Source organism: Pongo pygmaeus, chromosome 10 (genome assembly GCF_028885625.2).
Source record: "Pongo pygmaeus isolate AG05252 chromosome 10, NHGRI_mPonPyg2-v2.0_pri, whole genome shotgun sequence".
Lineage (NCBI taxonomy): Eukaryota > Metazoa > Chordata > Mammalia > Primates > Hominidae > Pongo > Pongo pygmaeus.
In genome coordinates this window covers 50,692,779-50,706,694 of record NC_072383.2, presented here as the reverse complement: position 1 = coordinate 50,706,694, position 13,916 = coordinate 50,692,779, and the positions used below count along the sequence as shown (strand labels likewise).

At 43.0% G+C, this 13,916-nt stretch overlaps 1 protein-coding gene across 4 annotated transcripts in view; it reads right to left on the bottom strand.

The window, feature by feature from the left end:
* EIF4B (eukaryotic translation initiation factor 4B) overlaps positions 1-13,916 on the bottom strand; it is a 38,888-nt gene that overhangs the window by 2,110 nt on the left and 22,862 nt on the right. Inside the window, exons 9-14 of one of the 4 annotated variants that reach the window (XM_054442186.2) lie at positions 8,867-9,095; positions 8,188-8,285; positions 2,441-2,654; positions 1,636-1,691; positions 707-812; positions 342-414 (exon numbers count right to left, since the gene is read on the bottom strand). In XM_054442186.2, coding sequence (XP_054298161.1) covers positions 342-414; positions 707-812; positions 1,636-1,691; positions 2,441-2,654; positions 8,188-8,285; positions 8,867-9,095 — 776 coding nt within the window. Of the gene's footprint in view, positions 1-341; positions 415-706; positions 816-1,635; positions 1,692-2,440; positions 2,655-8,172; positions 8,286-8,866; positions 9,096-13,916 lie in introns of all 4 variants that reach the window. The other 3 variants (XM_063672747.1, XM_054442185.2, XM_063672748.1) reach the window with 3 other exon arrangements.

Here is a 13,916-nt window from a genome sequence, read left to right as displayed (position 1 = left end):
TTATCACATCAAAACCCAAGACACAGGATACTGATCCTTTGGCAATGGGGGATGACAGTCAGATGACACCCACTTGCTTGCTCATCAGCATTGTCCACTGGAGAGGAGCTAGGGAAGAGGGTCAGAGGCACATGTGATCTTACTGTAGTCTCATACCACCTCTACACCTTGCAGAAGGGAGGAGAACAAAGGAAGGCAGAAACCAGGAAAAAGCTAAACTTCTTTCGCTATTTCAGACAAAGACCAATGTCTTATTTCCAAACACTTTGTATTCCAAATGGAAAGAAGTCCAACGGCAAAAAGTATTCTAAGAAAAATTGGGAGCAGCCTTCAACACTTACGGAAGCTGGATTTTCCTCAGGTTTCTTTGGCTCAGGTGCAGATCTGGAGTCTTGATCCTTTTTGCCATCTTTCCTGCAAAGACGTAAGCATAAAACCATGTCTTTAGGAAAGGACTCGCCTAATACAAACATGTGCATGCACGCAGTTTCAAGGCACTGAACAGGCACCTCTCTAGTCAACAGTCCTTGTTGTCTGGATGATGTATTACTTCTAGATTTTCAGAATCTTAACTGTCTACACTGGCTGACTTTAGTTTGCTCACAATGACAGATCTGGCAGCGCTTTGAGAACCAAGAACTTAATTTCTTAATTACACAAACATGTGGATCAGAGGAAAGATGATAATGAGAAAGAACAAGCATACCTATCTGACTCCTTCCAGTGGTCTTTGTTCCCTCCGTCTCCTGGACCACGGCTAGAGTTCCCAGTTTGGCCTTTTGGGACATTCATCCCATCTACTTTATTTTCATCTGCTTGGGCAGTAATGTAAACAAATTAAAGGCAAGTAAAAGTATCAATGTCCCTCTCCTAAGATTTCCCTTAAGCTGAAGAAAACTGTGCCCACATGTACTGAGGGAAACTAACCCCACCCCAACCGACTTCCTTCCTGAAGCCCTTCTTTTTCCACACCCTCTACAGCACACAAAAATACAAAAAACAAACAAAATCCACTAAAAAGTTCCATGTAGGGATATGCCATCATGAAAAGCAAGCTGGAAATAAAGACTATGACGCTCTGTAGTGACCTTGGTTAATTTCCTTCCGATTTTTTTCTCCTGTCAAAGAAATGTTCTACCAGGAAAGGGCAGGGTTTCATACTTTCTCCAAAGAGGCCACTCCTCCCTCTCCTGGCAAGAAAAGGTAGATAACCCAATAATTCTTTTTTTTGAGACACAGTCTTGCTCTGTCACCCAGGCTGGAGTGCAGTGGGGCCATCTCGGCTTACTGCAACCTCTGTCTCCCGGGTTCAAGCAATTCTCCTGCCTCAGCGTCTCCCGAGTAGCTGGGATTACAGGGATGTGCCACCACACCCGGCTAATTTTTTTTGTATTTTTAGTAGACACGGGGTTTCACCATGTTGGTCAGGCTGGTCTCAAACTCCTGCCCTGTGATCTGCCTGCCTCGGCCTCCCAAAGTGCTGGGATTACAGGTGTGAGCCACCGCGCCTGGCCAACCCAAGAACTCTTAACACGGTATCAGGTGCAAGACACACTGCTCTTCAAAATCTAATTTTGGAGGCCTTTTTATTTAGGCTTCTAGGTGAAAAACCTATTTCCCATACTATGAGCTCACCTTTCCTTGCTGGTCCTTCCTCAGATGGTTGAGCTGGAGCTACTTTTCCCCCACCACTAGAAGGAAAACAGGTTATCACATTCATCAGTTGTTTCAGGGAGAAAACAGCCAAGAAACATAATCATCCTCCAAATGCAGTAGGTAAGCTTTATAGAAAACAAAATCATACTCAATATTATGGAACATTAAAATATGGGAAAGATAACAATGAAAGCAGTAATTTGAACACTTAAAGTGCCATATGGTTTCTAATCATCACATCATGCAGGATTAGTATTGCTATTTTCTTTTCTTTTGGAGTCTTAACTCTGTCACCCAGGCTGGAGTGCAATGGCACATCTCGGCTCACTGCAACCTCCGCCTCCCAGGTTCAAGCAATTCTCCTGCCTCAGCCTCCCGAGTAGCTGGGATTACAAGGTGCCTGCCACCACGCCAGGCTAATAGTGTTGCTATTTTCCTTACAAATGAGAAGACTTAGAGAAATGAAAGGAAGTTACCCCCTACCACACTGCCAATATGTGGCAAAAGGGAAGCCTCTGACTTATAGTATTTGCAGATTTGCGCGGCATTAGTACTCCCATCATAGCTGATTTCAAGCTATCAAAGTGATGTCAACTGGCTATCAAAACTCCAGAAAGTGGAACAACTAGGTCTTATGAACCAGTTCCAGCACACTAAGAGACTAAAGCCAGCATAACTTGTAAGGTGCTATACAACACTGGCATCCCGTAGGAGATCTTCCATCATTACATCACAGTATTTTAGAATCTGCAGTTAACCAACTACTGTTTCCAAACTGACTCACCTTGTAGGGGATTGCTGCTCTGTGTCTGAGCTCTGAGATCGAGCAGGAGGGTTAGAACTTCGCTTCACCCAAGCATTCTCCTTTGGTGGAGGGGCTGGCATTACCTTTAGGGGCTGATCAGGTTTGGGAGGTTTAGAAGTTGGAGAGTGGCAATCTTCCTCCTTATTGAGTGTTTCATTTTCTAGAGACTTTTCACTCTCTCTCCTTCGTGCATCTGTGAAGCCAGAGTGAAAAGATCAAATTATCAGGCTGCAGATGCTCATGCATCTACCAGGATCTCAACAGTGTGGAAAATGGTCCACATCCAAGTTTTGGCTCCCAAAGATGGATTTATTCCTAAACCAGCAGTTTACAAGTATTTCCAGAATAATGTCTTACTGATGCACAGAGAAATAGGAAAGATAATGACCATGTATACAACTTAAGGGACACCCAGCCATGTGACCTTTTTAGGAATGAGTATCCTTTACAGCCTTTCTGCATTCTCAATGTTAAAGTGTCTTGACCTGGAGAATATACATATGTGAAGAGGACCTACGATGAAACCCCAAACTCTAGTAACTACTGCTGAACTTCAACTTAAAACTCAACACACATGGACTATGATGCAATCATATTTATGAAAAACAACCTACTGGCTGGGTGCAGTGGCTCACGCCTGTAATCTTAGGATATTGGGAGGCTGTGGGGGGCGGATCGTTTGAGCCTAAGAGTTTCAGACCAGCCTGGACAACATGGTGAAACCCCAGCTCTACAAAAAATAGACAAATTAGCTGGATGCGGCATGTGCCTGCAGTCCCAGCTACTAGAAATGATGAGGTGAGCTGTGATCATGTCGCTGTACTCCAGCCTGGCTGACAGAGTGAGACCCCATCTCAAAAAAACAACCTACACATGTGTTTTTTTAAAAATGCAGTTAAGTGTCTTCTCAAAACAAGGAGCCTCCATTGGGAGGCTGAGGCAGGATTGCTTGAGGCCAGGAGTTTGAGACCAGCCTGGGGAGTGTAGTGAGACCCCATCTCTAAAAAACAAATTTTTTAAATTTAGCCAGGCATGGTTGCGTGCACCTGTCGTAACAGCTACTTGGGATATTGGGGCAAGAGGATTGCTTGAGGCCAGGAGTTTGAGGCTGCAGTGAGCTATGATCACACCACTGCACTCCAACCTGGGTGAGAATGAGACCCTGTCTTAAAAATAAAAAACTAGGCCGGGCACGGTGGCTCACGCCCGTAATCCCAGCACTTTGGGATGCCAGGGCGGGTAGATTACGAGGTCAAGAGATGGAGACAATCCTGGCAAACATGGTGAAACCCCATCTTTACTAAAAATACAAAAATTTAGCCAGGCCTGGTGGCAGACTCCTGTAATCCCAGCTACTTGGGAGGCTGGGGCAGGAGAATCACTTGAACCTGGGAGGCGGAGGTTGCAGTGGGCTGAGATCACGCCATTGCACTCCAGCCTGGGCAGAAAGAGCGAAACTCCATCTCAAAATAAATAAATAAAATAAAAAAATAAAAAAAATAGAAGGCCAGACATGGTGGCTCACGTATGTAATCCCAGCACTTTGGGAGGCCGAGACGGGTGGATCATGAGGTCAGGAGTTTGAGACCAGCCTGTCCAAATCTGTGTCTGTATTAAAAACACAAAAATTAGTCAGGCATGGTGGCGCTCACCTGTAATCCCATCTACTCAGGAGGCTGAGGCAGGAGAATTGCTTGAACCAGGGAGTTGGAGGCTGCAGTGAGCCAAAACCGTGCCACTGCACTCCAGCCTGGTAACAGAGCGAGACTCCATCTCAATAAATAAATAAATAAATAAATAAATAAATAAATAACTAAATAAAAGAAATGCAAGTACAAATCAATTTAGAGGTGGAAGGAAAGACCTTAAAAAATATCACAGTGGCTGGCCCTTGGAATCCCAGCACTTTATGAGGCCAAGACCAGCCTGGGCAACATAGGGAAACCATCTCTACAAAATTTTAGCTGGGTGTAGGCGGGGCGCGGTGGCTGACGCCTGTAATCCCAGTACTTTGGGAGGCCGAGTTGGGTGGATCATGAGGTCAGGAGATCGAGACCATCCTGGCTAACACAGTTAAACCCCGTCTCTACTAAAAATACAAAAAATTAGCTGGGTGTGGTGGCAGGCACCTGTAGTCCCAGCTACTCGGGAGGCTGAGGCAGGAGAATGGCATGAACCCTTGAGGCAGAACTTGCAGTGAGCCGAGATCACGCCACTGCACTCCAGCCTGGGCGACAGAGCGAGACTCCATCTCCACAGAAATACAAACTACCATCAGAGAATACTACAAACACCTCTACGCAAATGAAAATCTAGAAGAAATGGATAAATTCCTCGACACATACACTCTGCCAAGACTAAACCAGGAAGAAGTTGAATCTCTGAATAGACCAATAACAGGATCTGAAATTGTGGCAATAATCAATAGCTTACCAACCAAAAAGAGTTCAGGACCAGATGTATTCACAGCCAAATTCTACCAGAGGTACAAGGAGGAACTGGTACCATTCCTTCCGAAACTATTCCAATCGATAGAAAAAAAGGGAATCCTCCCTAACTCATTTTATGAGGCCAGCATCATTCTGATACCAAAGCCGGGCAGAGACACAACCGAAAAAGAGAATTTTAGACCAATATCCTTGATGAACATTGATGCAAAAATCCTCAATAAAATACTGGCAAACCAAATCCAGCAGCATATCAAAAAGCTTATCCACCATGATCAAGTGGGCTTCATCTCTGGGATGCAAGGCTGGTTCAATATAAGCAAATCAATAAATGTAATCCAGCATATAAACAGAACCAAAGACAAAAACCACATGATTATCTCAATAGATGCAGAAAAGGCCTTTGACAAAATTCAACAACCCTTCATGCTAAAAACTCTCAATAAATTAGGTATTGATGGGACGTATCTCAAAATAATAAGAGCTATCTATGACAAACCCACAGCCAATATCATACTGAATGGGCAAAAACTGGAAGCATTCCCTTTGAAAACTGGCACAAGACAGGGATGCCCTCTCCACCACTCCTATTCAACATAGTGTTGGAAGTTCTGGCCAGGGCAATTAGGCAGGAGAAGGAAATAAAGGGTATTCATTAGGAAAAGAGGAAATCAAATTGTCCCTGTTTGCAGATGACATGATTGTATATCTACAAAACCCATTGTCTCAGCCCAAAATCTCCTTAAGCTGATAAGCAACTTCAGCAAAGTCTCAGGATACAAAATCAATGTACAAAAATCACAAGCATTCTTATACACCAACAGACAAACAGAGAGCCAAATCATGAGTGAACTCCCATTCACAATTGCTTCAAAGAGAATAAAATACTTAGGAACCCAACTTACAAGGGACGTGAAGGACCTCTTCAAGGAGAACTATAAACCACTGCTCAAGGAAATAAAAGAGGATACAAACAAACGGAAGAACATTCCATGCTCATGGATAGGAAGAATCAATATCGTGAAAAGGGCCATACTGCCTAAGGTAATTTATAGAATCAATGCCATCCCCATCAAGCTACCAATGACTTTCTTCACAGAATTGGAAAAAACTACTTTAAAGTTCATATGGAACCAAAAAAGAGCCCGCATCGCCAAGTCAATCCTAAGCCAAAAGAACAAAGCTGGAGGCATCACGCTACCTGACTTCAAACTATACTACAAGGCTACAGTAACCAAAACAGCATGGTACTGGTACCAAAACAGAGATATAGATCAATGGAACAGAACAGAGCCCTCAGAAATAATGCCGCATATCTACAACTATCTCATCTTTGACAAACCTGAGAAAAACAAGCAATGGGGAAAGGATTCCCTATTTAATAAATGGTGCTGGGAAAACTGGCTAGCCATATGTAGAAAGCTGAAACTGGATCACTTCCTTACACCTTATACAAAAATTAATTCAAGATGGATTAAAGAAACGTTAGACCTAAAACCATAAAAACCCTAGAAGAAAACCTAGGCATTACCATTCAGGACATAGGCATGGGCAAGGACTTCATGTCTAAAACACCAAAAGCAATGGCAACAAAAGCCAAAATTGACAAATGGGATCTAATTAAACTCAAGAGCTTCTGCACAGCAAAAGAAACTACCATCAGAGTGAACCAGACAACCTACAAAATGGGAGAAAATTTTCACAACCTACTCATCTGACAAAAGGCTAATATCCAGAATCTACAATGAACTCAAACAAATTTACAAGAAAAAAACAAACAACCCCATCAAAAAGTGGGCCAAGGATATGAACAGACACTTCTCAAAAGAAGACATTTATGCAGCCAAAAGATACATGAAAAAATGCTCATCATCACTGGCCATCAGAGAAATGCAAATCAAAACCACAATGAGATACCATCTCACACCAGTTAGAATGGCGATCATTAAAAAGTCAGGAAACAACAGGTGCTGGAGAGGATGTGGAGAAAGAGGAACACTTTTACACTGTTGGTGGGACTGTAAACTAGTTCAACCATCGTAGAAGTCAGTGTGGTGATTCCTCAGGGATCTAGAACTAGAAATACCATTTGACCCAGCCATCCCATTACTGAGTATATACCCAAAGGACTATAAATCATGCTGCTATAAAGACACATGCATGCGTATGTTTATTGAGGCACTATTCACAATAGCAAAGACTTGGAACCAACCCAAATGTCCAACAATGACAGACTGGATTAAGAAAATGTGGCACATATACACCACGGAATACTATGCAGCCATAAAAAATGATGAGTTCATGTCCTTTGTAGGGACATGGATGAAATTGGAAATCATCATTCTCAGTAAACTATCGCAAGGACAAAAAACCAAACACTGCATGTTCTCACTCATAGATGGGAACTGAACAATGAGAACACATGGACACAGGAAGGGGAACATCACACTCTGGGGACTATTGTGGGGTGGGGGGGAGGGGGGGGAGTGATAGCATTAGGAGATATACCTAATGCTAAATGGCGAGTTAATTGGTGCAGCACACCAGCATGGCACATGTATACATATGTAACTAACCTGCATATTGTGCACATGTACCCTAAAACTAAAGTATAATAATAATAATAATAATAATAATAATAATAATAAAAAAAAAATTTAGCTGGGTGTAGTGCATGCCTACAGTTCCAGCTACTAGGGAGGCTGAAGGAGGTGAGGCTGCAGTAAGCCATCATCATGCCACTGCACTCCAGCCTGTGTGACAGAGTAAGACCCTGTCTCAAAACAAAACAAAACAAAAAACACATCATGGTAAGGGAAGGGAGGTATTACAATTGAACCATTTAGGTTTCCAAAACACTAAAAGTGCTTGATCAACCAGTAATAACACTGTTTGAGAACACTGCTCTGGTGATGATAACATCAAAAAAGCCTGGTCTTGGGACAGCTCACATGAAACTCCAAGCCTTTGACTGTTCTGAATAAACAAAATTCTAAGATGTCAAAACATAAAATGAAAATATCCAAAAAAAAAAAAGAGACAAACCTAACAGTCAAGTATCCACTTCAGTGGTAAGATTATTAAGCAGATCATCTAGGTCTACTCTGGTACCCATTCCTCAGATTCTTTGGAGCAGAAGATAGACACTCCAATCGGCCCATGCAACCCAAATAAAGAGTTCATGACTGAATTTAAATACTGCAAAGTCTCTGCATAATTTGGTTATGGATAGTTTATGGAAAACGGCAATAACACGATACCCACCCTGGTCTGACTTACTTCTGCCAGATGTGGTGGAGGTCCCAGTCTGCGATGACTCACTTCCTGTCCTTGACCGTTCCCGTTCCTGAGTTTCTTCACTTCGCCAGCTTGGGTGTCTGTACGAGAGAGTCACAAAACACACATTATGCCTGGCTCAATGAAGGCCACCTTAGACCCATGCTGACCCCTCAAGAACCATCACTTACTTCATGTATAGGTGTATATGCATATAAATTTGTCTTTCCCTCAAACTATTTGAAAGCTACATACGTTAAGACACACTTTGGCCCTAAATACTTCAGCAAGAATCAACCAATACGGTTAAGAACAGTATCCTACATAATCTACAATACCGCCCTTCTTTACTAATTAACATAGTTCTACAAGCCACTCATTACCAGGCCTAGTTTTTCAGGGCAATTACTTATAATAGGAGGTCTCTAGCCTTTTAGATACAATACCAGCTTTTAATAGTAAACACTTTTGTAACGGACAGGGAAGAAGTCTTCATTGTGTAAAACTGTCCCTAACTCTGCATACTGCCTAACACCCCTGGGCCACAGCCCACTAAATGCCCGTCAGTGACAACCACTGATGTAATAATAACACAAATTTCCCAAATGCCCCTGGGGATGTAATGCCCCCATTACGAACCACCGGATTCCTAGATGGGATATCCATCAAGAAGACAACACACCTCTCCCGAGGCCGTCGTTCTAGTTTTGGCTCATCCAGCTGACGCTGCAACTTCTCTTGTTCCTTCTGTAGCCGTTCTTCTACTTCTCTTTCTCTAGCAGCTGTGTCAACGGGCTTTGCCCCTCCAAAGATAGAAGCAGCTCGAGTGGACTGGGAGGTACTAGCAGAGGAATCATCTTCCTTAGGAGTACTCCGAGGCTTTAGATTCAGTTTGGGTCTTTGGGGGGGACCTAAGTTAAATGAAACTTTAAGTAATAGTTTTCCAAATCACCAGAAGCTGATGGCTGAAAGCCAGATTTCTCAGCTATAACTCCTATGAAATGCTACATGAGATTCAAGTTAGTGGCCTAACCAATCCACAGAAGGCAAATAGGAGATCATTAGAAAACAGATAGCTTAGGCTGGGCATGGTGGCTCACACCTGTAATCCCAGCACTCTGGGAGGCCGAGGTGGGTGGATCACAAGGCCAAGAGATTGAGACTATCCTGGCCAACATGGTGAAACTCCATCTCTACTAAAAATAAAAAATTAGCTGAGCGTGGTGGCGCGCACCTACCTATAGTCCCAGCTACTCAGGAGGCTGAGGCAGGAGAATTGCTTGAACCTGGGAGGCAGAGGTTGCAGTGAGCCAAGATCGAGCCACTGCACTCCAACCTGGTGACAGAGCAAGGCTCCGTCTCAAAAATAAAAAAGAAGAAATAAAAAAAAAAAAAAGAAAATACGTAGCTCAGGCTGGGTGTGGTGGCTCACGCCTGTAATCCCGACACTTTGGGAGGCCGAGGCGGGTGGATCACCTGGGGTCGGGAGTTCAAGACCAACCCGACCAACATGGAGAAACCCCGTCTCTACTAAAAATAAAAAATTAGCCGGGCATGGTGGCGCATGCCTGTAATCCCAGCTACTCGGGAGACTGAGGCAGGAGAATCGCTTGAACCTAGGAGGCGGAGGTTGTGGTGAGCCAAGATTGCACCACTGCACTCCAGCCCTCCAGGCTGGAAAACAAAAGCAAAACTCTGCCTAAAATAAATAAATAAATGAAAATAAAAATAAAAATAAAAATAGGTGGCATAAATAACCAAGTTCTGGCCGGGCACGATGGCTCACGCCTGTAATCCCAGCAATTTGGGAGGCTGAGGCGGGCGGATCACCCGAGGTCGGGAGTTCGAGACCAGCCTGACCAATATGGAGAAACCCCGTCTCTACTAAAAATACAAAATTAGCCGGGAGTGGTGGCACATGCCTGTAGTCCCAGCTACTCGGGAGGCTGAGGCAGGAGAATTGCTTGAACCCACCAAGGAGGCAGAGGTTGCAGTGAGCCGAGATCACACCATTGCACTCCAGACTGGGCAACAAGTGCCAAACTCCATCTCAAAAAAAAAAACCAAGTTCAATTACTCTTCTACCACATCCATGATGTAGTACAAGACCACAGGAAAGACTAAAAATGGTAAACATTTAAGTGATAAATTAATAATCTATCAAGATTTCTTTCATATGGGAAGAAATTTTTGACCATCATTAACTACTGGATGAAAGTATCTTGCTCCGAAATCTGCGTGTTAAGAACTAATACAATATGATAGGGAAGATTCTAATTCTTTATTTTTTTTGAGACAGTCTCGCTCTGTCACCCAGGCTGGAGTGCAGTGGTGTGATCTCAACTCACTGCAACCTCTGCCTCCCTGATTTTCCTGCCTCAGCCTCCTGAGTAGCTGGGAGTATAGGCACGTGGCACCATGCCCAGCTAATTTTTGTATTTTTAGTAGAGATGGGGTTTCACCATGTTGGCCAGGCTGGTCTTGAACTCCTGACCTCAAGTGATCCGCTTGGCTCGGTTTCCCAAAGTGCTGTTACAGGTGTGAGCCACTGCGCCCAGCCAGGAAGACTCTAGATCTTATACCCTTGTCTCTATGTATAATGTAAATTTGGCAGGTGTTTCATGGGGCAAAGCGTGTAACACTGAACAGATAAACTCTTAAGGCAGTCTGATTTCTTCCTCGATTCAAGTTGTCAGAACACTTTCAAGAGAAACCTAAGTGTTTCAAGGAAGTTAAATTTCTAAAAATGATTGTTTGCCCTAAATATTTTGGATATACAAAAGATACAGAGAATATAAAGAAAGCCTATGCATACAATCACCTGGCTTACGTAATGTAACCTTAACAAAGAGGTAAAACCTTCTGATGACATGACCAGCTGCACTCTGTCCTCTAAATAACCACTAGATGGTGACTTCATCATGCCCACACTTGACTTTTACTACATATGCACATAGTACCTGTAGATAGAGGGTACTGTTTAACAAGATCTAAATTTTCTATGAGGGCTTTAAGCCGACAGTTTATATATGTTCCTAAACATATTTTAAATCTGTATTATAGCCCCGTCACTTTTATAAGATAAAACGGGGGCTCAGAAAAAGTAGCTCATTTAAGATATTAATAAAAGAACACAGCCGGGCACAGTGGCTCACGCCTGTAATCCCAGCACTTTGGTAGGCTGCGGGCAAGTGGATCACTTGAACTTGGAAGTTTAAAACCAGCCTGGGCAATGTGGAGAATTTTATAGAGAACCCCATCTCTATAAAAAATACCAAAATTAGCCAGGCATATGTTATGCACCTATAGTCCCAGCTACTGGGGAGGATGAGGAAGGAGGATCACTTGAGCTCAGAAGGCTGAGGCTACAGTTAACCATGATTATGTCACTGCAATTTTAGCCTGGGCGACAGAGTGAGATCCTGTCTCAAGAAGAAAAAAAAAAAGTGAAGGCTGGGCAAACAGTGAAGGCCCATATATGTCAAAGGTATAGAGAAAGGGCTATCTTCCAGGCCATGGGGAAACTAGAAAGGTCTAAACAGGAGAATAAGGTAATTAGATCTTATGCCAGAAAGACAACTGACAACTGGGGCCGATGTGAAGAACGGAGCAAGGAAGGGAACTCTGTTAGGAGGCAATGGCCAGTAACGTGGGTGCAGCAATGAGGCCTCAACAAAGGTAGCAGCAGCAACTGGAGACAAGAGAGCAGATCTTAGAGGGAATGGGGGGTAAGAGCAAGAAGAGAAAAAAAAATCAGGTGTGCAGCTCTTGGTGGGGAGGTAAGGGACAGTGTGAGAGAGGAAAAGGTCAGAAGTCAAGGAGAACATGAGGCCCACATCTGAGCTTCCACTTTTCTAACTTGTAATTTTACCTATACCACACAGAAGTCTCAGAATTAAACAATACCTGTACAAGCACTCAGCTCATTGATGGAACAGAGTAAATGGTTAATAAATGTTAGCTATTATTTTTAGTCTTCTTGCTTGAGGAAATCGCTTTTAAGAATGTAGTTTTTTGGCTGGGTGCAGTGGCCCACGCCTGTAATCCCAGCACTTTGGGAGGCCAAGGCGGGTGGATCACGAGGTCAAGAGATCCAGACCATCCTGGCCAACATGGTGAAACCCCGTCTCTACTAAAAATACAAAAATTAGCCAGGCGTGGTGGCAAGCCCAGCTACTCGGGAAGCTGAAGCAGGAGAATCACTTGAACCCGGGAGGCATAGGTTGCAGTGAGCTGAGATCACGCCATTGCACTCTAGCCTGGGCAACTACAGAGAGAGACTCCGTCTCAAAAAAAAAAAAAAAAAAAAAATATATATATATATATATATATATATAATTTTTTAAAACCTATTTCCTATTTTATTATTTTTATATATATATTTTAAAACCTATTTCCTATTTTATTGTTTATATATATATAATTTTTTAAAACCTATTTCCTATTTTATTATTTTTTAGATGGGGTCTCACTATGTTGCCCAAGCTGAAATGAGACCTTGGCTCACTGCAGCCTTGACCTCCCAGGCTCAAGCGACCCTCCCACCTCAGCCTCCTAAGACACTGGGACTACAGGCACATGCTACTACGCTCAGCTAACTTTTATATTTTTTGCAGAGATGGGGTCTCACTATGTTGCCAGAGCTTGTCTTGAACTCCTGGGCTCAAGTGATCCTCCTGCCTTGGCCTCTCAAAGTGCTGGAATCACAAATGTAAGCCACCATGGCTGGCCTACTTTTTTGTTTTTTGTTTTTTTAAACAAACATTGAATTATTATTATTATTATTTTGAGGAAGGAGTAAAGACTTCACCATTTTCTGAGGGAGAAGGAAGGACTTCACTGCAAAAGAATTGCCATATGGCTCTGATGAATTCTGTCATCTCACTTTTATTAGTTTATTAGTTTTATTAGTTGTCCAGATCGATTTTCCTTTCTTGGGGAATCACAGGAGATGATGGATATAAAGCCACTGGTACAAAGTTTAGGACTAACACAAAAAGATGTTAAAGATAGGAAAAATTCAGCTGGACACGGTGGCTCATGCCTGTAACCCCAACACTTTGGGAGGCCAAGGCAGGCGGATCACGAGGTCAAGAGATTGAGACCATCCTGGCCAACATGGTGAAACGCCGTCTCTACTAAAAATACAAAAATTAGCTGGGCATGGTGGCGTGCGCCTGTAGTCCTAGCTACTTGGGAGGCTGAGGCAAGAGAATTGCTTGAACCTAGGAGGCAGAGGTTGCAGTGAGCTGAGATCATGCCACTGCACTCCAGCCTGGCAACAAACAGAGCAAGACTCCATCTCAAAAAAAATAAATAAATAAAAATAAAAAAATGAAAAAAGGATAGAAAAAATTCTGGGCCAGATACCATAACCTTTTATATGACATCACTGAAGTTAGAACACAAATGGTGGCCATTTATTAGTATTTTCTAACAGGTTAGATTTGTAATACAGTTTACATTTTATATCTTATAGTATTAGGGGCATAATTTTAGAATAGGTGCACCAAAATCTCACCTTTATAATTAATGAACATCAATTATTGTGGTATAATGGTACTGAAAGCAATGCTTTTTTTTTTTTTTGAGACAGTCTCACTGTCGCCCAGGCTGGAGTGCAGTGGTGCGATCTCAGCTCACTGCAACCTCTGCCTCTGGGCTCAAGAAATTCTCCTGCCTCAGCCTCCTGAGTAGCTGGGATGATAGGTATGTGCCACTACGGCCACCCA